General features: G+C 41.5%; 2 protein-coding genes across 16 annotated transcripts in view; one reads left to right on the forward strand and one right to left on the reverse strand.

The window, feature by feature from the left end:
* The window catches only part of egfem1 (EGF-like and EMI domain containing 1), a 62,389-nt gene that overhangs the window by 19,658 nt on the left and 19,243 nt on the right, over positions 1 to 23,488 (reverse strand). For 11 of the 15 annotated variants that reach the window (XR_013659609.1, XM_078956486.1, XM_078956488.1 and 8 more), the window contains 15 exons: positions 18,492 to 18,614; positions 17,590 to 17,712; positions 15,766 to 15,903; positions 15,553 to 15,675; positions 15,068 to 15,190; positions 14,722 to 14,955; positions 14,514 to 14,642; positions 12,133 to 12,261; positions 10,101 to 10,229; positions 5,284 to 5,418; positions 4,863 to 4,997; positions 2,266 to 2,391; positions 1,628 to 1,759; positions 1,169 to 1,297; positions 941 to 1,072 (listed from right to left, as the gene is read on the reverse strand). Coding sequence is in view for 14 of the 15 variants with exons in the window: in XM_078956486.1 (XP_078812612.1) it covers positions 941 to 1,072; positions 1,169 to 1,297; positions 1,628 to 1,759; positions 2,266 to 2,391; positions 4,863 to 4,997; positions 5,284 to 5,418; positions 10,101 to 10,229; positions 12,133 to 12,261; positions 14,514 to 14,642; positions 14,722 to 14,955; positions 15,068 to 15,190; positions 15,553 to 15,675; positions 15,766 to 15,903; positions 17,590 to 17,712; positions 18,492 to 18,614 (2,040 nt within the window). In the remaining variant the exon portion in view is untranslated. Of the gene's footprint in view, positions 1 to 940; positions 1,073 to 1,168; positions 1,298 to 1,627; positions 1,760 to 2,265; positions 2,392 to 4,862; positions 4,998 to 5,283; positions 5,419 to 10,100; positions 10,230 to 12,132; positions 12,262 to 14,513; positions 14,643 to 14,721; positions 14,956 to 15,067; positions 15,191 to 15,552; positions 15,676 to 15,765; positions 15,904 to 17,585; positions 17,713 to 18,491; positions 18,710 to 23,488 lie in introns of those variants that run through there. The other 4 variants (XM_078956491.1, XM_078956492.1, XM_078956493.1 and 1 more) reach the window with 3 other exon arrangements.
* On the forward strand, positions 5,945 to 11,053 carry LOC105355489 (EH domain-containing protein 2). Its single transcript, XM_011482813.4, has 6 exons — positions 5,945 to 6,284; positions 6,379 to 6,555; positions 6,677 to 6,774; positions 8,173 to 8,585; positions 8,667 to 8,831; positions 8,934 to 11,053. The coding sequence occupies exons 1-6, from the start codon at positions 6,064 to 6,066 to the stop codon at positions 9,495 to 9,497; spliced, it is 1,638 nt and encodes a 545-aa protein (XP_011481115.1). The 5' UTR covers positions 5,945 to 6,063; the 3' UTR covers positions 9,498 to 11,053.

Consider the following 23,488-nt stretch of genomic DNA (forward strand, 5'->3'; position numbering starts at 1 on the left):
GCCAGTGCTGAGAGCCGAGTCTGTCCAGTTGTGTTTCTGTTTAGGTTTTAATTTGCTTTAGAGGCGAAAATGTCCGCTTGACAGACGCGGTGGACACAAGGATGGTCAGCGCCAAACACACAAATCTGTACAGCTGCTTCATGATTCACTCAAATTTTTCTGATGAAGGAAGTCAAGAAGATCAGTGGGAGATTTTCCTGCAAATCCTCCATGGTGTACATTACAGTCAGCTCTGTTTTTAACTGAGATGGATCAAAAAGTGCTCCGTGGCTTTGTGTCAAACTGGACAAGGCTGCACGTGACTTCCTAAAACTTCTATCCAATCAGAAGGTCTGAATACTGTGATGTTGTCTAAGCCTGCTAGAAGGCCCTGCTGACACCAAATCAAAATCTGATTGGTTGAAAGAAATGAATGACCGACATTGATTTTGCTTCACAGGACCACAGAAGTGAAGGTCCTTAGCCTGCCTGGCAACAAAGGACACCTGAAATGCGATTGGTTAATAAGTCCAATGTGAAAATACATTTGGTATGCATGGACAAAATATAATTAACAAATGATTCAGATTTTTGACAAACAGACAGACAGACAGACAGACTTGATCGATCGATCAATAGATCGATAGGATATATCAAACTGAACATAATTAAAATTATCTGGAATAATGACAATGTAAAGCATTGCTTTACAAAAAAAATACAACAGAGAGACAAAAGAAAATACTAAAAATGTATTTCTGATTGCTAAGTAAATATTAAAATGTAAGAAATATCAACTGTCTAAAAAGGTATAATTTTAAAATGTATTGTAATTCAAACATTTTGTAAAAATTAAAAACCTTTCACCTTAAACAATGCAATAAGCCCACTAACCCCTGAGTGGCAGCACTCACCAAATGTGTTTTCAAAATCTGGTTTTCCGCTTAAAATGTTCACTTACTCTTTTCACAGAGGTCTCCGCTGTATCCTGCTTCACACACACACCGGCCGTCCACTGGATCACAGCCCACAGAGGGACCCTGGCACTGGCATCTATTCACACAGCTTTGACCCCAGAATCCAGGTTCACACACTAAAGCAAGACAAGGAGGGCTCAAAACATTCTGTCTTCATTTTTCTGTTTGTTTTTGTGTTTTCTATTGTATCTAACTTCCAAAGACGCTCTTACATGTTACACAGTCATGGCCTCGTTTGCCTGGAGGGCAGTGGCAGTGTCCATTCTGTGCATCACATCTGGAATCAGGGGGGCAGTAACAGGGATTCATGCAGCCTGGGCCATAGTAACCTGCTGGACACTCTGCAGACAGCAGAACAGGCAGATTTTTTGGAAAACATTTTTCAGAAAAAGTTTTTAAACACACAAAAAAAACATGTAACACCTTTATATTTTGTGTGGAAAATTGAAACAATTGCACGGCATTGCTAATCATTGAATTCCTGGCAAAATTAAATGTAAACTATTACAAAAGTAATTGAATTTTGACTTATACCTGATTTTTTTCTAATTAAACTAATTAACTGTAAGATTTTTTACACTGAAAAAATCCATTTGAGTTGAGAACATTTATTCATGATATCAGTTAAATTTTTATCTGTAAAATTCCCAGAAAACTCCAAATGAACTCACCTTTTTGGCAGCGTTTTCCCATGAATCCTGACTTGCAGTCACACAAACCAGTTTTCTTGTTGCAGGAGCTGCTGTTCTCGCAAATAGGACACGAATAATGGCACTTCAACCCCCAGAATCCATCAGGGCAGTCTAGGAAGGAGAAAGTGTCCTTCAGATTAGCTGAGCAATAAGCCACTAATATTGGTTTACTCTCAGCAAAGCCCTTAAAGACTCACTCCAATCATCTTTTGATTTATTTAAAAAGCATTTCAAGTGGTCTTTTATTGATGATTATGCAATTTTTAGTCATAATCATGAAACCTGTGTTGTTTTCTAGAATATAGTTGTATTCATTTTTCAGTAAATATTTTCTTCGTCGTCAGAAAATTCCACAACAACATGTTAAAAACACGATATCCTCTGAGTGAGTCTTTAAAGCAATAAAAAGAGTTGAAATAATCGAAGAATCTAAGAATTTCATTTATGTCATGCTTTGACTTGATGTGGCAAAAAAACCCAGAGAGGCCGGCAACCACAAGTGCTCATAAACTACGGATACAGCCATCCTGGAAGGCTATATAGAGTTCAAACTGGAGCTCAAGGAATCATGTTCTTCCTGGAAACTGTTCTTAAAAGACGCTGTAGCAGACAAATACCTTCCTGGCATGAGCTTCCCGTCTTCCCAGCAGGACAGAGACACTGTCCGGTTATGTGGTCACACGGAGCTCCACTGCACTCACAAGTCAGGCCACAGTTTTCTCCGTAGTTTCCCATTTGACAGGCTTGCAAGAGAGAAACACAAAGACAAAGCATAAACAGCACAACAGGGATGGTAAAACATTAAACTTTACCTATATGGCCGCAAGAAGAAATGTTGGTAACGCTTTATAAAAAGAGTCCTTAATAAACTTTTTATAAGACATTAACAAGCACTACTAATATTTTATTAAGCTGATTAGAAGTACATTAATTAGAATTTGTAAATATCTAACAACTGACATGTTGCAGTAGAAATAAGAATTTGTTCATGTAGCCTCTAAAATAATAAATTAAGAAAATTAACCCTGACATGAACTGAACGGTACCTCAGCCCCAACGAATAGAAATAATCTTGTTTTAGTTGACTAATTCAATATTTTATGTGGTTTTAGGGAAAGTTCTCTTCTGGATCTTAGTTCACCACACAAAGACAGTTGTTTGAGATGCTCCTGGGTGAATATCACTTTAGAGGCTTGAACCTTCTATCCACTGAAAGGGTAAACAGACAAAGACGTCATGCTGTGCAGGAACACTCATGTCTGTGAGGTTCACTGAAACAAGAGGATATCCACTGATGCAGAAAAATCATCTATTCATCTTCTAAATGCATCAAAAATGAATGGGCAAGCTTCTTTGAGAAAAACAACATTGTGTTTTTGTGTGAGGATTGTTTCTCTCCTGTGGTTCATTGGCACTTCTGTTTTCTTGGTTTTAGTGTGTGTTTCCCTCTGTCACAGTCATTTCAGGTTCAAATTTCTAGTAAACCACATATGTTCTAATTAAAGTTAATCATCCTCAGTGCATTTACGGCCTTGGTCACATGCACCCATATGGGGGTTGCACACAGGAACATGCACTTATCACTTGAACAGCACTAATAGGCTGCTTGCGCAGTCTACAGGTGTCAGAAGTTGGCAAAATAAAAAATATATTTGGGTCTCACCTGTCATAAGTGTTCGCTAGGACTTATCGCTCACAGCATCCTCATAGACAAAAATTTCTATTTCTTTATTTCTTGTTTCAATTTATTTATGTTTAAGTGTATGAAATCTTTTATGTTTTCGTCAGGGTGCAAGGTGGAGCAGTGGTTAACAGGGAGGAGGTCCTGGTTCGAATCCTATAGCTGGTACCTTTCTGTGTATGAGTGGGTTTTCTCCAGGCACTCCGACTTCCTCCCAAAGTCCAAAAACATACTTTAGTAGTTAATTGGTTACTCTAAAGCAGTGCTTCTAAATTATTTTTTGCAAGGCCCCCCTAGAAAAAAGAAAATCCCCCCCCACACACACACACGAACTTGCAGCGGTGACAATATATTAGCTTAGTATCTATAAAAATTGTGTAAGAAATAACAAAATAACAAAAGAAAAAAAAGCAATATAAATCCACTTTCAACAAATGTTAACTTTGTTTAGCCACACAGAAACCCTTTTCTAGTCTAAAACAGAAAAGGAACTTAAAGTGCCTGAAATAAAAAATATCTGTCAGTCCTTATTTAAACTAGAAACATTTTGACCAACTGAACCCTTTGATGCTGAGAAAAATAATTCAATCAATAAATAATATTACATGTAAATTGATCTGAAACATTAACACAGCAGCACCAATATATTTAACGTTTTTATTCTGAAGAAATAGGTAAAAAACATTGTTTTTTTTTCTCTAAATGATGGATTGTTTATTTATGATGTCATAAAGTGCAGCTGTTTTCCTGCATTACCTGCTGTCTTTATGTCAAATACTGACACCAACTAAACGACAGGCAGACAAAGAAATCATTTATGGAAAATAAAGACACGTCATCAAAATGTCTACAATAGTTCATAAAGAATGACATTATTAGCATGAGCTGAGTAATCTAAAGGCACATGATGATCCATGTATTACCTGTGCCTAAAACCGCTACTACTGCGCCCCACTATTTGAGAAGCACAGCTTTAAATTGTGCATGTGTGCATGTGTGTGAGTGATTGTGTGCCCTGTGACAGACTGGTGACCTGTCCAGGGTGTAACCATCCCCCTGAACCGAAAGGCCTATAGCAGGTTGAGAAAATGAATGTTTTTGTCACATCCTGGTCTCCTGCTTTTTGGGTCCTAACCTGAACATTTGCAGTGACTGTAGTGAAATTCAGTGACTTCTCCATAACTGTTTGTGTAGCTTTGTTTTTGTGACATCAGAAAGGCATTTGTACAATCATGAAGAATGTAAACAACAGCCACACGTGTCAACACGAGTCAGTGTGGATCCTAGTGCCATGTTTTTGATGCTAAGTTGAAAAGCAACAAGCTCTTGAGTGCTTTGTGACCTTGAACTGAGAGGAAGATTTCATACAGTACATCAGCTGTGAGTTTACAACATATGAGGATGACGAGGATTACGATGAATGAGCCTTCACAGCATTGTCCAACTGTCTCAGATCTAATTTCTGTATGTTCGTCTTATTTTTTGCAGGTAAAAATTTCTTTAAATCTGTCTTAATGTAACGTTTGATCATACTTAGTTTGCACCGATCCCCATGAAAGCCTGCAGGACACCTCTGGATGCACGCTCCAGTTGTGGGGTCACATGACCCTCCGCCTGGACAGTCACATGTCTGCTCACAGCCAGCACCAAAGAAGCCTGGACCACAAGCTTTTAGATTGTAAGAAGGACAAACAGGTTGAGGGATTACCATGAGGCTGAGCACAGATATTGAGGAAATGTTTATTAAATAAAAAAAATGGTTTCTGCAGTCATTGACTGAAATGAAGCGTCTTTCTGCACCATACTGTTATTTCAAAAGGAATTTTTCATTAAACAACAGTTGCTTCACCTTTTTCAGGAACTTTCTGCCAATGTAAAACAGGAATCAGAGGTGTGCAGCTCATGTGACCGTTTTGACAGAGTTGGTCAAATGTAAAGTGTTTGCTGCTCATACCTCTGTCACACTGTGGGCCTTGGAATTCAGCCTTACAGAAACAGCTCCCCGTTTTCGGGTCACAGCCAGCAGAATGTTCTCGATCACAGTCGCATTCCTTGGAGCAGCCGGCTCCGTGAGTCCACCTAGGACAAACTGAGGAGCAGATGAGATCATTGGAAATGAAGGAACATGAGCTGGATATGTTCTCATGCTCGTGTGCTATTATACAGAAAATATGTGTGTTATTTACAGATTTAGGGCCATTTATGACAGTGAAGCACCATCAGAACTGTGTATAATGAAAATAAAGAGAATAAAAACTCTTGAATGCCTTTGTTTATTAAGGGTTTGCGCAAAAATAAGCTAAAAATTCCAGGTTGAGCCAATAAAATCTGAAATATTTTCATGACACCGGATTTCTGTTTAGGTAATTTTTCCAATTATCTCCAAATATTCCCCCTTTTTTTCAACTTCATCTTCTTTACGGAGCACCACCCATAAAGAAAAAAAAGCCTTTTCTCAAACTAAGGAAACTACAGAAACTATAATCACTGCGGATGATTCTTGCCAAGATTGTCCCTGGTCATCAACAAAGCTTGAAGTGCACCCCACCCTGTCCCTCTCGATGCTGGCCTTGTGTTTGACGCAGCTGCAGGCTTCAGTTACGCCCTCTCCACCCTCTCCACGTCCCACTGCAGGATGGAGCAGACAGCTGCGAGAATCGGATGATTTCAGTTGTGCAAGTTTGAACCTGAGCAGTTTACACATAGAACAATTCAAGACCAAGGCTTTCCCATCATGTCTTTAAGAAGGTTTAGGAGAACTCCTAAAATACTCCAGGATGTGAACATGGTGACGGAGGAGCTGAAGAACCTTTACTACAAAAGGTTACTACCCATCGAGAAATACTACGCTTTCCATCACTATCACTCGCCGAGCTATGAGGATGCAGATTTTGACAACAAGCCAATGGTGTTGGTGATGGGTCAGTACTCGACGGGAAAGACAACTTTCATCAGGTAAGTCTCACAGAGAGACTGTGTTACATGTGGGATCATGTGGGACGTCGGTCAGAAAGGAGAATGACAAGCACTCCAACCTGTTTGTCCACAGGTATCTCATAGAGCAGGACTTTCCTGGTAGCAGAGTGGGACCAGAGCCAACCACTGACTGCTTCACTGCCCTCATGTATGGACCAGGGGAGAAAATCATCCCCGGGAATGCCCTCACAATGGACCCCAAAAAGCCCTTTCGCCACCTGGACCCATTTGGAAATTCATTTCTCAACAGGTAAAAAGAAGGAAAGAGATGCATAAAATATTCATAAAATCTTTCTTCTGATCTTCGATTTAAGGAAAAACAGATCAAACTCAGTGTTTGTACTATAGATAAACTTGTATTTTTTTCACAGGTTTAAGTGTGTCCAGATGCCAAATAAAGTCCTTGAAAACATCAGCATAATCGACACTCCAGGCATCCTGACAGCTGCAAAACGAAAACTGAGCCGAGGTGGGAGGGGGTGACTCCACAGAATTTTAGGAGAAAATCCAAAATCTATTATTGTAGAAATACTCATTTAAGAATACAAAGATTTGTATGTTTGTCTAAAGTTTGCATGTCCTTGCAAGCAAGTCCAAATGAAGCCATGCATTCCAGGAGTTCCATCAGCCAATTCATTAACTCTCCAGGCTAATCTATTTGGTTTCTTTTTCCAAAGCATTTCACATTTGCAGTGATGACAGAGAAAAGGAATTGTTTAAACATCCGGGTACATCTTTATCTTTTCTTGATTTATTGCTTTATTTTAGGAATTACTTGGACTTTGGAAATAATCTAATCTGAAATGTAAACAATAGTCGTGTTGTCATGGTTACTTATCACAACAGATGCTGAAAAGTGCTGGAACTACCAGCAGGATTTCCCTCATCAACTAAAGACTGAGTAAAAAATGTTTTGGTTATTGAGCTTTTAATTTAAAAAAAGTATTTTTTCTTACAAAAATACGACCTTGTAACACACACTATAGACCCACACCGATCATCTTTTGATGTATTTTCAAAGTGTTCCCAGTGGCCTTTTTTATTATGATTATGCTGTTTTTAACCAAAAATCACAAAACGTGTCGTTTTAAGGGACATAGTTTCTGCAGAATGGCAGAATTTACCTCTGAATTATGGGCGGGAATGTTGGTGCTGAATGAAAAAACCCTTGCTGAGAGATCTCTATTTACGCTCTTACCCGATAGCTTAAAGCCCTTCACACCTGCAACCTAAAATTACCATTCATTCATTCATCCTTTCATTTTTCATTCATTCATTACCAGTGCAACAAAAATAGTGAGCAATATTGGAGTTTCCATCCAGCCGTACAGTTTTGAGCCAGATTCCAGCTCAGATGAGGAAAACAAAGACGTACATGGTTCTAGTCGTCTACACGTGGCCTGCCAAGCATATTTTCTGTTGCAAATGTGCTCTTTTTTCAAATAGTATTTTTTGTCTGCTCCTGATTCACAACAATTTTAATAAAAATACGTTGACATGCAATTTTAAACTTAGTTTTATTTATACATATCATCCATCATCAGAAAAATTGCCACAATTTTCACAAAAGTGGGTCTTTAAAATCTAAAAGCTGCAGCAAGATCCTACTTCAAAGAATGGCTCTTAATAATATTGGGACAATGCCTTTCAGATTATCAGTCTCAGAATTATTCCATATCTTTTGTCTGGTGTATTCATGTTGAAAACTGACTGCAGATCAGCATAGAGAAGATCAGCAGTGAACGACCGAGCAGCACCATTTTTTTTCTTGATGGGTGTAACTACGTTGGCCTGAAACTAGAAAGCACTACAGGGATGTCTTTAATGCACTGGTGATGAAAAGCCTGTTTTTCTTCCTGCCCCACAGGCTACGACTTCCAAGCAGTCCTGCGCTGGTTTGCAGAGCGTGTGGATCGGATCATCCTGCTGTTTGATGCACATAAACTAGAGTTCTCGGATGAACTCACCCACGCTTTCGGGGCTCTTTGCGGCTACGAGGACAAGCTGCGTGTGGTTCTCAACAAAGCAGACAGTGTGGACTCTCAACAGCTTATGAGGGTGTATGGCGCCCTCATGTGGTCATTGGGGAAAGTGTTTCAAACCCCTGAGATTTTGCGGGTTTATATTGGATCTTTATGGTCGCAGCCCAGACAGAAATGTGACCACTTTCAGCTCATAGAGCTGGAGGAGGAGGACTTACTGAAGGACATAAGGAATCTGCCGCACAATGCTAAAGTGCGTAAGCTGAACGATCTGGTTAAGAGGGCACGCTTAGTGAGGGTAATACGGCCAGGGCTCATCTTTTAGCTCCATCATATTTGATGGCCTGTTGATCTAATGCCTGATCTGCTCTTTTTCTAGGCTCACGCACATATTATCAGTTATCTGAAGCAAGAAATGCCAACATTTTTTAGTAAAGAAAACAAGAGGGACAATCTTATCTACGAGCTCCCTGCAATCTTCACCAAGATCCAGCAACAGCATCAAGTTCCAGCTGGTGACTTCCCTGACTGCACCAAGATGCAGGTCACACAAGCTTTTGAAATTCAACATAAATCTTACGCCTGAATGTTATATTTACTTTAATGCATTGCACAAGACTTACTTGAATGTAATCCTCCTTTACAGGAAAAACTATTGGGTCAGGACTTCTCAAAGTTCAAGACACTGAAACCAAGTCTAATGTCTTCCTTGGACCAACTGCTCACCACTGACATAGCCAGCTTGATTCCTTTGCTCCAACAACAAGAAGAAAGGAAAAAATCCCTGCCTGGCATGTTGGATGGAGAGTTTTTGGGGACATTTAGACGTGAGTACTTCAAAAAAGACCCATTTCAGGAACTTCCAAGAGATGATGACAGCAGCGAGATGTACTCTGATGAGTGGGTTGTGGAGAAATGGAAGCCGAAATATGATGAGATATTCTACAGTCTAAGTCCACGCGAAGGGAAACTTAGTGGAACCAAAGTCAAAGAGTGGATGACTACCACCCTCCTCCCCAACTCTGTTCTTGCTCACATCTGGAGGTTGTCTGATGTAGATGGGGATGGCATGCTGGACAACGAGGAGTTTGCTTTAGCGGTACACCTCATTGAGGGAAAACTGGAGGGATACTGGCTTCCCAGAGAGCTTCCTTCCCATTTGGTGCCACCATCAAAACGACCAAGTTCAGAGAGTGAAGCACCAGAGTAGATCTTTAAACTGAAGGAGAGGCCAACTACCCTTCCCTCCATTTCTTTATCCATTCATCCATCTATCCATCTCGTCATTCCTCCTTTTATGTATCCATCCATCCACCTACTCTTCCCTCCATTTATGCATTCATTCATCCATTTATCTCCCCATTTATATATCCATTTATCCATCCATCCAGTTATCCATCCAGTTATCCATCCATTCATTCATCTAGCCAGATTCAGATTGATTTTATTGTCCCTGACAGGATTTACCATGTTCAGATTTACCATCCATCCCTCCATTTAAGTATCCATCCACGATCCATCATCCATTCATTCATCTATTCATCTGTCAATTCATTCATCCATTAATTTATGCACCCAGCCATCCTTTGGTCCATCTATCTATCCATTACAAATGGACAGACATAAACCCAAACTTTCAGCTGAAAATTACTTAAAATTTGTACAAAATAATATTAACATTAACTTATCCAGCTTGATATTTTATTTAACAGTATTAACCCTGTAACAATGGTAATCGCTATAAATTAAAAGCATTTAATGTGATCAATAATGTGCAGCATCTGCTACATTGCTTAACTTTCCACTTACTTACCAAGATGGCAAAAACGACCGTAAAACCCAGGGGAGCAGAGGCAAGCTCCATGTAACCGGTGGCAAGGTCCATTGTTGGGGCATTTGCACTTTGCTTTGCAGTGCTGCCCAAAATAGCCCCTTGGACAACCTGTGTGCGAGAACAATGTCAGAGGACCTCGTGTAGTCCACCTTATGACACTGTCAGAAGTGACTATGATGCTGGAAAGTGTGCAAAGATGAAAAAGTTTCATCAATCTAGAATCACAAACACAACAAAGAAAACAATTTAATTATTTTTGGTCATATATTGGCACATCTTGAGTAATAGTTTCCAATTAAAGTTGTTGTAGATATCTAAATCAGTTTGTCCTGTGTTATGTCCTTTTTTTGTCTTTTTGTTATGTTTTGTTTCATTAGTCACTAAATTCCCTAAATGCAATCTATAGATAACATATACAGTGCCCCACCCCCGCTTATTCGGGTTTCAATATGCAATATTTCATGTATTTGCCGATTTATATTTTCAGTCACGTGACTCCTCCGGTTCATCACAAAAACTCAAACAGCTCAAGACGCTTGTATGAGACTTTTGCATCCAAAGCAGGTGCTGCAGGCATTTCTGAGGAGGAGAGCAGAGATGAACAGGACGCCGGCCCGTCAGTTTCCTTACTGGCTGCTAAAGAATATAGAATTTCACAGCTATTTCCAGCGGTTCCTGAATCGCTACCAACCTCAGTGTGTGCCCTTAAAAGGAGAAATGGCATCAGCTGACTCAGGAGCCGGAAAATATCCTGAAACTCTGAGAAAAATAAATGCGGAGAATAATTATAATCTAGATGAACGAATGACGGATGAATCGGCCTATAGTGTGTGTTATAAAGTACGCTACAGTACAGTCTATTGCTCTGAAAAGTAAACCTCTTTAAGTTAAGCAATATTTCAATGTTCTTTAATAAACATTTTACAAAGAATAAGAAATGTTTCAGAAGTGTCTTTGAAGAGTAAGGATCGGTGACGGACATTCTTCTGCCGCGGTGTGGGGGGAGGTTCTCGGTAGTCACGGATGTCTCTGGTCCCTAACCCCTGCGAAGACGGGGGGAACACTGTTGTATGTGGGCTGGTATTTACTCCTGAGTTAAACTAAAGGTATTTTAAAGTTGTAGCCACAAGTTTCCACACAGCATTGAAGAACACTACCTCTTAAAAGTTTTTTGGCTAAAAACAAATTGCTTTTGTGTGATCATTTAGTACATCTGATCTGGGGTAAATAAACCCCAGAACAATAGAGCATCCTTTTCATCAATGTGAGGTTGTTTGTGGTTTTGTCAGTGTAAAAAAATAAACAACTTCAACAGCTTTGTTCATACTTTGAGAAGCTATATCAACTTATTGGGAAAATTCATTTTTTATATAGAAAAAATGTATCAATATTTATTATGTTTGTATTTAGGTATTTGAATATGCTATTTAAAAACTAAGATTCTGTTTTTAGTTCAGCCGTAAATAGTATCACAATGTGCATTTTTTTTATTCTGAAATTTCAAAATTACAGCATTTACATATAGCAACAATGAACTCATATAAAGCCCTGCGACAGACTGGCGAACTGTCCAGGGTGCCCCCTGCCTTCGCCCACAAGTGGGTGGGATAGGCTCCAGCAGCCCCGTGACCCCGGATAAAACGGCAGAAGATGAATGAATGAATTAACTCATATAAAGTTCCTAAATGCTTTTTAACACATATGTAGTTTCCCTTTTGGCTTTTTCCCATCAGGGGTCGCCACAGCGAACGAGTCGTATGGTAAACTTGGCAATGTTTTACGCCGGATGCCCTTCCTGACGCAACCCTCTCAAAGCAACCGGGCTTCATATAATATCTTATATTTTATAATTTTATAGTTATAATAATCTATTTATAACATTATTTCAGATTTTTAGTTTTGCCCTAAACCTCCTTTAAACTTCTCTTTTTTATTCATTTGTAATCATTTTAGGAGCAATTTCATGTGGTAGCTAAATGTATGTGTCGGTGTTCATGGTGCGTATACAAACCCTCCTCACAGAACCGTCCTTCAACCCCAGGGGGGCACAAACACCTCCCGGTCACAGGGTCACATGAGCCTCCATTCTGACAGAGGCATAAACTGATACAGGCCTGCCCATAGGTTCCCTTTGGACATGCTGGAAAGACAAGAAGTTGAGGAATTAAAGATAATGAGATGCTAGTTCGTCTGGTATCTTGATGCCACAAAAAAACAGAAAAGCCTTTGCTTTTGCAGTCTATAAGATCAGAAAACTAATGTAAGTTTTGAGTGTGTGGTAAGAAAGCTTCCAAGCTACCTTTATAACAATGCATCAATTGACTTCACAGAAATATTTGTTTTAATATTTTAAATGCATTGAAAAATCTCTTTTAGCCAAACATTCATCAAACTAAATTTAATCACAAAAGGCAAGACAAATCAAATCAGAGATCCCCACAAAGCACCTTAGTGTCAGAGGGTCCTAACTTTAGTTAGAAGGGTTGTTTTTTCAGACTCCTTTCCTCCAGATCCACATTTGATCACCGCTGCCGCTCTGGAAAACGCTGTAAAACGGCCTTGTATTTCATATGTATTGTATATAATAAGTGACATAAAACCGCACTGAAAAGACAGTCTTAGATGTACGCAGTTGCACAGTCTCAACAGAGAGGGCGCTCGTTAGCTCGCGTTTGTTCCTACTTTGTCACTAATAAAGTTTATTTAATAAGAGCCAGTATTATGGAATTACATATCTGCCAAAAAATGAAAGGGCGTAATACAGTATTTTATGTTTTGCTTTAAATGACTGAAAAATGGCTGATGAAATCACATAAAAAAATTATTCAAAGGTGGACTCCTATTCAAAACATGAAGTTATAATTAATGGTTGACCAATGCTGAAAAATTATTATTTAGACTTCCATAACTAAAATTAGATAAGGAAAACTTTTTTACATTAATGTCACTGAGATTTTTGTACAGAAGGAGAGACAAATGCACTTAATTTTGGTACAGGTAAAGATTTGATCAACGTGTGTGTGTGGGTGTGTGTGTAGGCACTGTCTGTTGTAGTCTGACGCATTCAACCTGGTGTATATTTTTGGGCTTAAAAATTCATGAAAAGTAAACCTTCACTTTTCTGATTCTCTTCTACATATTCATCAATAATAGGATCAATGTCTCGCTAAGAGGAAATGTTATGGTCATATGGTTAAGTTCATGATGTGGGACACATGTTCCATGGATAATTATTTGAAAGTTTTAGTATTAAAACAAATGTTTACAAAGTTATGGCCTTCAATAAAACAATATTTTAAGTTGGATTTGAACTTTTATTTAAAATTCCATTTGGACATTAGGAGGGGGAAAAGGGAAACTGGTATTTTAGGGGGTACTCCATACTGATGTTATTTTTAAAACTATTTTCAAGCACTCTTTCCTCTTAGTTTCTTAATTTTCTGTAGATAAAGACATGTAAGTTCAGTCAAAACTACATTTGAGTATTTTGTTCGTGGATAATTTGAAATATTATAGGTGGTACATAAAACGTTCTTCAATTCTACAATTAATAGGGAGTATAGGCCTCTCATTTTGTTTTTTTAAATCTGGCTCTGAGAGAGTCAGAGCCTCACCAGCCACGACCTTCGCAGCACCTTACTGCTCTAAACATCCTCCGTGTCTTCCATGCATTGTCATGAGATACACACAGACACCGCTCCATCTAGCAATCAGGCTGAAAACATTTAGTAGTAGCTCCTCCCACACGGGGCAGGGGGGTCAAGCTTATGAACACTTTTTTGGACAGGCGTTGAACCCTGGCAAGCCAAAAGTATCATAAATCGCCATGAAAAGTGGTGTAAAGAAAGGCATTTTGGACATAAAAAATTACGTTTTTTATACTCAAGCAGCAAATTTTTTCGCATGGCAAAGGAGAGGCGCTTGATGCTCTCAACAGCTCTTCTTAAATAAATGACTGATTGTTTTCCTACCACACTTTAACACCTCCTTCTCTTTCTTCGGACTCTGACAGTTAACACATTTTAAAAGTGCAATCTATTGACAAGATAATAAATCTAAATCTGGTATTTAAATCTGTTACCTTCCTTCTTCGAAATGTAATTTTACGTAAAAACAAATTAGCAACTTCTTACAGTCACTTAGCAACCACTAAGCTACTGTAGAGAAATAAATCCTGGAGCACCCTTGGCTGTGAGCGTCGCCCGCTCTTCAGTAGCACAAGGTTTGATTCCCCAATTCTTTCTGTGTTCAGGAGATAGCAAAAGTTTTGGGTCCATATGTAATAAATCACACAAGCGCTGCTAAAGGGTAAACATCCAAATATTTTGTGTGTTTTAGAATTATTTTTTCTAAAATAAGAACTTAAAATGTACAGATTTTAGTGATACTTACTTTTATTGCAGATAATCCCAGTCCAGCCAGGTGAGCAATGACATCGATCTTTGCTTTCTGTGCACTCTCCATTCACACAATCTTTACAGCTTAAAGTGCAGTCATCCCCAAAGAAGCCCCCTAGACACACTTTGAAACAATTTGGTTAACAGGGTAGTTTTAGGTCACAATTTTTCAAAAGAATAAATTACGCAGTATTTCACAATACCTATGTGACTATCCAGCATCAGCTCTCCTCTGGGTCCTCTCTGCATCTCTACATCTTCTTTACTGTCACGAACACCAGCATCATAGACACTGGGATGGGAGCGCAGGGCTGACGTGTAGTGCATGAGCTGAGGATTCCCATGAAGCAGCAAATCTTGAAACCGACTAAGTTCTAGCTGCTTCTCATCCTTGTCTTCCTCCTCTTCTTCTTCCAGTTCTTCTTCTCCATTCAGCGCTAAACACGAAGAAAAGTGCGGTTTATTTTTTTGAAAATGTTTTGTTCTGCAAGGTTTCAAATAAATTTGGTGCACTACTATTTGTCATGCACCAACACTAAAGTCACTCACAGATGCAGGAATGCTTGTCATGGTTCAAGCGGAAGCCTTTTGGACAAAAACACTTGTATGATCCTAAGGTGTTGACGCAGTAATGCTCGCAGCCAGATGTTTCTGCCAGACACTCATCAACGTCTAAATGGACACACAGCAGCAGTCAAGCTTTATTAAAGACATGTTTATTAAAGGCATGTTGCATACATTTTGTGGAAAATAAATTTCACTGGAGTTTGCCAAACTACACTTGAGAAACTTTATTTAGACTTTTGCTTCATCTCTGAATCTGCACTTGATTTCACATCTTCTGCAGATCTGAATATTGCGATTGCTGCAACTTCTCTCTTCCTACTATAAGTTCTGCTTCAAATGTTCTTCTATTTATTGGCCATGACCTCTAACATAGCCAATGAACTTTTTTTTTAGTGCACAACTTTGTCACAAAGGAAAAAGAAGCATAAAAAGCTGGTTAAAACCTATCAAAAATGTAGGGTTTTTACCATCACATCCGCAGCCGTCTGGGTTCAGTGTGAGGCCAGCTCTGCAGCTGCAGTCGTAGCCACCGGGGTAGTTTCTACAGACGTGGGTGCAGCAGGACTCCTCACTGGCACACTCATCGCTATCTAAACACAGAATCACAATTTTAGGGGTTGAACTGAGACAAAAACCTGAGCAATCCTAAAAGAAATGGCAGTTTTTAAATGTAAGCTTACCTATGCAGGTCTTCCTGTCGTGGCTCAGCTGGTAGCCATGGTTGCAGGAGCAGAGGGGACCACCGGTGGTATGCTCACAATGATGGGAGCACCCTCCATTGTTCTTCTCACAGCTATTCACAATCTCCATCTCAATGCCTGCCGGTGAAAGTACACTTAAAGTTTATTTTATTAAGTAATAATAATAATAATAATGGATTGAATTTATCTGCGCTTCTCATACTTGATGATGGTAAGCTACTGATGAAGCCAAAGCTGCCCTGGGGCAGGCTGATAGAGGCGTGGCTGCCAGTTTACGCTTACGGCCCCTCTGACCATCACCGGGACATTCATGCACATTCACACACCAGTGGAGCAACACTGGAGGCAAGGAGGGTGAAGTGTCTTGCCCAGGGACACAACAACAGTTGACTGGGGGAAGCGGGGATCAAACCGCCTGAGCCACTGTTGCCCTATAGTTGCTGCCTCAAGTATACTTGAGTATAAGTATAGCAGGTATTCTATGAAAGTATATTAACTGGATACTTGTTCAGACTAAATTGGAACATTGTAATTAAATATAATTCAATATATAGATACAATACTTCAAGTAAACTCACTTTTATCTATACTTGAAGTACACTTAAATAGAGTCCTTTAAGTTTAAATTCAAAGTAATTTTATTTCTATGGCAGTTTTCATGTAAAGAAAACAGCTCAAGGTGCTGTACATAAAAACAAACAAGAATGCAAAACCACCAATCCCCACTCATGCAAACAAATAATTAAATAAGCCTCTCATAATAAAATACACAAAAACAAGCACAAGTAAAAGAGAAATGGCAAAAAATAAATAAATAAAGAAGCGAGAACCCAGAAGGCTCCGTCTGCTCTGTCCTCTTGTTGGCTGGGGTGTCAGCATAGACACAAACACCCCAGCCAAGGGTGAGAAAACACTTGTAAACAGTCTAAAATATAAAAGTGATAAATAGAAAAGTAAAAACATAAAAACAGCTAAAATATAAAAAAAATAAAATAAGTTAATGCATAAAAAGTCAAAAACACCTGAAATATAAATAAGAATAAGTTAAGACGTTAAGACAACTTGACAAAAAAAATATTAAACAAATAAATATGTTATAAAATATAAGAATAAAAATTCTAGATCCCACATAGGAGATCTAATTAAAAGCTGAATTAATAGATGCATCTTTAATTTCTTTTTAAAAACCTCGACATTGGATGAGACCCTCAGATCCTCACTTAAAGTATAAAATGGTATAGAATTCAAAGTCTGAAGCTGGCATTTTAAAAGCTACCATCTCAGTTTAGAATTCAGTATCTAAATCTTCCTGAGAAGACAGTAAATGCTACAATACAGAATTATACGCGTGCACAGCTTATCATCAAATAAAATGTCATTTTATATCTAGGGCGGAGTAAAAATGAAATAAATTGATCTTAATAACAGTACTGATGAATTTAATATAAAATTTAAAAAATATATATTTTTTGGCAGTTTTTAATGCAATAATTCATACATTTATTATTGAAGGTTCCATCTTTGTTCAGTTTACATCACTAGTTAATTGAAAAATGTTGTTAATAATCAAAACTAATTGTTTTTTAATTCAAATTAGTCATAAAATATACCGCTCTATTTTGCACTGCTTCTCCATAGATTTACCTAAAAAAAATATTCATTCGTCAATAATAGCAAGATTAAAAAATATATATGATCGTCTACATGCTGATAGATTCCTCCAAAGAACACATTTCTTATGACTCAGCTGTAGTTTAACTATATGAGGAAAGGATCAAGAATCAGATGACAATCCTTACTCACGGTAGCACTGCTTGCCACCAGCACCAAGCTCAAATCCGGGATGACATACACATCTGAAGGATCCCACCGTGTTGACGCAACCATGAGAACATCTGGCTGAACCAGAGCTGCACTCATCGATGTCTATGGGAGAAGAGCAGCAATTGAGCCAAAAGTCCACAAAACGAAGTGAAACCTGGTATGTTGTAAAAGATTTATCTGCTTTGTAACATTGCAAAACAAAAAGTGTCTCCACAGACCAAAACATATAACATTTTTCAAAGTTATGGAAGTTCTCTCATTTCCAAAGTTTTTTTTAAAGAAAATGTACTCGTCTGGCAAAGTAGCTGATGACTCTCGAGAGCAGAGTTTTCTTTTTTTTATTGAAAGGCAAAAATACAATTTATGAATAGGAAAAAGATGCAACAACACAAATCCATTATTATCTGTAAAATGCATCTGTAATGGAGCAAAACTATTACAAATATGGGTCTGTTTTAGATCAAGGACTAAAGGATAATGTAGTAAAGATGTGAACATAGGCCAAGTCTTGCAACATGAGTTTTTTGGAGATGCAACTAGAGGATTGCAGGAGATGTAGAGCCTGTGGAGAGCTGCCAAACTAGAGTCTCAGAACAGAAAAAATAAGAAAAAGATCTTGTGAAAGAGTGTCTGCCATGAGAGTGGAAGATAGTGATGGTTCGATTGAAGAATACCAAACACTGAAATGTAATGACTCCCTGCTGCTGATTATCAAATACATTTCACACCTTGGTCATCCCATGTTCGATCTATTACCATCAGGCAGCCGCTACAGGTCAAGCAAAGCAAAGACAAAAAGACTCCAGAACAGATTTACCCAAATTAAATAATAATTAAAATAAATCTGAGATCTCAAATCTCAGAGAATGCTTAGTGCTTACCTGCACAGTTTCTGCCATCTCTGGCCAATCTGAAACCAGACTGGCAGCTGCAGCTTGCATGGCCAACATTGAAATGACAGAGCTGGGCACAGCCTCCATTGTTGTCCTGACAGGGGTTCCTCACTAACACATGAACCACAAAACAAAAGATGCATTTATAAGAAATGTCATTGAATAACATTCTCCTAAAGATACAAATGCTACTTTGTGTTAAAAATTGTACCAAAGTAGATCATCTTTAAGTCAGTACCGCACAAAATGTCATGACAGCAGCTGCCCTGCCCCCCCAGCTGCTGCTCGTCACCTCTGATTCACTCCTCACCTGTTCACTTGAGTATATATTGCTGCCATGCAGCTCCACTCACTGCTGGAACGTCAAGTCTTCTGCCTGATTCCCAGCTTACGCATGCTTTGTGGTTTCAGTCTGTCTGCAAGCCTGCTTTTTGTTCCACGCTCTCAGATTGCCTGCCTGCCTGCCTGCCTGCCTGCCTGCCTGCCTGCCTGCCTGCCTGCCTGCCTGCCTGCCTGCCTGCCTGCCTGCCTGCCTGCCTGCCTGCCTGCCTGCCTGCCTGCCTGCCTGCCTGCCTGCCTGCCTGCCTGCCTGCCTGCCTGCCTGCCTGCCTGCCTGCCTGCCTGCCTGCCTGCCTGCCTGCCTGCCTGCCTGCCTGCCTGCCTGCCTGCCTGCCTGCCTGCCTGCCTGCCTGCCTGCCTGCCTGCCTGCCTGCCTGCCTGCCTGCCTGCCTGCCTGCCTGCCTGCCTGCCTGCCCGCCCGCCCGCCCGCCCGCCCGCCCGCCCGCCCGCCCGCCCGCCCGCCCGCCCGCCCGCCCGCCCGCCCGCCCGCCCGCCCCAGGAATCTGCCTTCTCTTCTGAAAGATCAAAGGTTGCCTATGTTATTTCACTGTTAACTGGTCGAGCAGCTCAATGGGCTACCGCTGAGTGGGCTCGGGATTCTGTCATCTGTTCTTCTTACAGACAGTTTTCAGAGGAACTCAAGGCAATTTTCGACCCTGTGAAACCCCATCGGGAGGCAGCACGCCAACTTACAAAGATACGTCAAGGTAAAGAGACTGTTGACGATTACATTATACGCTTTCGAACCATAGCGTGTAATAGTGCATGGAATGAGGAGGCCCTCTATGACATGTTTTATGAGGGACTGGCGGAGTGCGTCAAGGATGAATTGGCAGCACGGGAACTCCCAAGACGGATCAATGATTTGATGTCACTGGCAGCCCGCATTGACAGACGCATTCAGGAGAGAGGAAGGGAGAGACACAATGCACTTAACCCTAGAATTTATCATGAACCCCGGTCATGTTTCAGTCCTAGGCCTTCTTTGACTTCAGGATCCAACACGGAGGAGCCTATGCAGTTGGGTCGCACACAGCTCTCCAAGGAGGAGAGGGACCGTCGATTCCAGCAGAATCTTTGTTTCTACTGTGCTGCTCCCGATCACCGTATTGAGAACTGTCCAGTAAAAGGTCTGGCTCCACACGGAAGAAGGAGACGTGTGTGTGAGCCTTTCTCTATCATCCTCCTTCCAACCTAACCCAAGGACTAAAGCCATGTTTCATGTCCGGAATCAGGTACACTCAGAAACTGTACTAATTGACTCTGGGGCAGACAGTAATTTCATGTCAGAGGAAATTGTTAACAAGTGGGGTGTCAACGTTTTCCCTCAGCAGAAGCATTTGAGTGTCAAAGCCATTGATGGCCACGTCATAACCAACAGTCATCTGGTTACTGAACCATTGAAGATGCAAATGGACAATCATTTTGAATTTATCAGATTTCATGTTCTCAAAAATACTGACATTAATGTAATTTTAGGTCTGTCCTGGTTGCAACAACACAATCCGCAGGTTGATTGGCGGTCAGGTCGGATCCTGACTTGGGATACTGGCTGCTACAATAACTGTCTAGGCGCTATGGAAACACCACCGTCCTCAGATCGTAACAGGACCACAGGTGACAAATACCCAGATCTCACCAAAGTACCTGCTGTTTATCATGACCTTAAAGAAGTATTCAACAAGTTAAAAGCCTCTGCTCTACCCCCTCATCGTCCATATGACTGCTCCATTGAACTTTTACCAGGCACATCACCTCCCCGAGGCCATGTATACTCACTCTCGGCTCCTGAAAGGCTAGCCATGGACACTTACATCAAGGAGTCGCTGGCTGCTGGACTCATAAGGCCGTCTTCCTCTCCTGCTGGGGCTGGTTTTTTCTTTGTCAAGAAGAAAGACGGGGGCCTGAGACCATGTATTGATTACAGAGGGCTCAATGAGATCACTATCCGTAACCGCTATCCTCTGCCCCTAATGTCATCTGCCTTTGAACTTCTCCAGGGTGCCAGTATTTTCACCAAGTTGGATCTACGCAACGCCTACCATCTGGTCCGGATCAAGGCAGGGGATGAGTGGAAAACAGCTTTCAACACGCCTTCAGGCCACTTTGAATATCAGGTCATGCCATTTGGCTTAACTAATGCCCCGGCTGTTTTTCAAAACCTTGTTAATGATGTATTGGGAGACATGATTAACCACTTCGTATTCGTTTATCTGGATGACATACTGATCTTCTCACGTTCTAAGACTGAGCATGTCCAACATGTACGCAAGGTCCTTCTCAGACTACTACAAAACCAACTTTATGTCAAAGCAGAGAAGTGTGAGTTTCATGTCACTACTACCTCGTTCCTGGGGCTGGTCATCTCAGAGGGGAGGGTCAAGATGGATCCTAAAAAGGTGCAGGCAGTATTGGAGTGGCCGAAACCCGAGAACCGTAAACAACTTCAACGGTTTCTTGGATTTGCTAACTTCTACCGGCGCTTCATTAAGAACTACAGTAAGATTGCTTCACCCTTATATGCTTTGACTTCATGCAAAAGGACATTTTCCTGGAACCACGAAGCGGAGTCTGCCTTTCAGGAATTAAAGTACCGTTTTACTTCAGCTCCTGTTCTGATTACACCTGACCCAGGTAGGCAGTTTATTGTAGAAGTAGACGCTTCAGACACAGGGATTGGCGCCATCCTCTCTCAGCGGAGCCAGGACAATAAGGTCCACCCGTGCGCTTTCTTTTCCCGCCGCTTGTCTAGTGCTGAGAGGAACTATGACGTCGGGGATAGAGAGTTGCTGGCCATCAAGGACGCCCTGGAGGAATGGCGTCATTGGCTAGAAGGGTCTGAAACTCCTTTCGTCGTGTTCACAGATCACAAGAATCTGGAGTACTTGAGAACAGCCAAGAGAGTTAACTCCCGCCAAGCCCGCTGGGCTTTGTTTTTTAACCGGTTTGATTTCTCTCTTTCCTATAGACCAGGCTCTCTGAACACGAAGGCTGATGCACTATCCCGAAGGGATGCCTGCCCATCACAGGAGGAGACTCCGGAATTCATCTTGCCAGTTTCTGCTCGACTAGCAATAATAAATACTGATATTGAGGAGGAGGTACGATCTGCTAATCAGGGCTCCCAGTCTCCGTCAGCCTGTCCCACAGAATGTATTTATGTTCGAGATAACCTCAGAGCAAAGGTAATACAATGGTTCCATTCATCCCGCATGTTTTGCCATCCTGGTCAGAGGAGAACTTTTGCTATTATCCGACAGAGGTTTTGGTGGCCAAGCATGAGAAAAGACATCACTGAATATGTCTCTGCTTGTACAGAGTGTGCTCAAGTCAAAGCTTCTACATCCCCTCCCGCTGGGTTGCTACAACCGCTGTCAGTCCCTGGAAGACCCTGGTCCCACATCTCTTTGGATTTCGTCACAGGGCTTCCACCATCTGACGGGAAGACTGTTATCCTAACCGTGGTGGATCGGTTTTCAAAGATGGTGCACTTCATTGCTCTTCCTAAACTCCCTACAGCTAAGGAGACTGCTGAGGCCCTTCTCAACCATGTATTTCGCATCCACGGCATTCCCAGGGATATCGTCTCGGACAGAGGTCCCCAATTTACAGCCAAGTTCTGGGCAGAGTTCTGTCGCCTACTGGGAGTGTCTGTGAGTTTATCTTCTGGCTTCCATCCACAGTCTAACGGCCAATCTGAACGGCTTAACCAGCAGTTGGAGACTAGCCTCCGCTTCCTCTGCACCCGAGAGCCGGCTTCATGGTCCCGTAACCTCATCTGGGCGGAATACGCCCATAACACTCTTCCTTCATCTGCCACAGGGTTGTCTCCCTTCAAGGTGGTATATGGGTACCAGCCCCCTCTGTTTGCCTCCCAGGAGGGTGAGGTCTCTGTTCCCTCAGCCTACGCTTCTGTCCGGAGATGTCAGCAGGCCTGGCGCAGGGCCCGGCAGACTCTCCTGAGGACTGTGGAGACCTACCGTACTGCTGCCAATAGACGAAGAGTTGCAGCTCCTTCCTATCAGGTGGGCCAAAAAGTATGGCTTTCTACTGCTAATCTTCCCCTCCGTCTGGAGAACAGGAAGCTGGCGCCGCGGTTTGTTGGACCCTTCCCTATCTCCAAGGTGGTCAACCCAGTTGCTGTTCGTCTACGCCTGCCCAGACCCCTCCGCATACATCCCACTTTCCATGTCTCCAAGGTGAAGCCGGTTAGGACCAGTCCCCTTGTTCCCTCTGCCAATGCCCCGCCTCCAGCTCGGTACGTCGACGGGGGTCCTGCCTACACCGTGAGACGGCTGCTCCGTTCTCGTCGTCGTGGAAGGGGTTTGCAGTACCTGGTGGATTGGGAGGGCTATGGCCCGGAGGAACGTTCCTGGGTCCCTGCTCGGTTTGTTCTCGACCCCACCATGGTCGCGGAGTTCCATAGAGACCATCCTGATCAACCCGCACGACCGTCTGGGGCCGGTCGTTGAAGAGGAGGTACTGTCATGACAGCAGCTGCCCTGCCCCCCCAGCTGCTGCTCGTCACCTCTGATTCACTCCACATGTTCACTTGAGTATATATTGCTGCCATGCAGCTCCACTCACTGCTGGAACGTAAAGTCTTCTGCCTGATTCCCAGCTTACGCATGCTTTGTGGTTTCAGT

Source organism: Oryzias latipes, chromosome 13 (genome assembly GCF_053564925.1).
Source record: "Oryzias latipes strain Hd-rR chromosome 13, Olatipes_Hd-rR_3.1".
Lineage (NCBI taxonomy): Eukaryota > Metazoa > Chordata > Actinopteri > Beloniformes > Adrianichthyidae > Oryzias > Oryzias latipes.

Excerpts from the sequence above, each read along its gene's own strand:
- LOC105355489 (XM_011482813.4), top strand. The coding sequence starts at position 6,064 with ATGTCTTTAAGAAGGTTTAGGAGAACTCCTAAAATACTCCAGGATGTG. Across the intron at positions 6,285-6,378 it reads GGAAAGACAACTTTCATCAG|GTATCTCATAGAGCAGGACT; the intron begins GTAAGTCTCACA and ends GTTTGTCCACAG. Across the intron at positions 6,556-6,676 it reads GGAAATTCATTTCTCAACAG|GTTTAAGTGTGTCCAGATGC; the intron begins GTAAAAAGAAGG and ends TTTTTTTCACAG.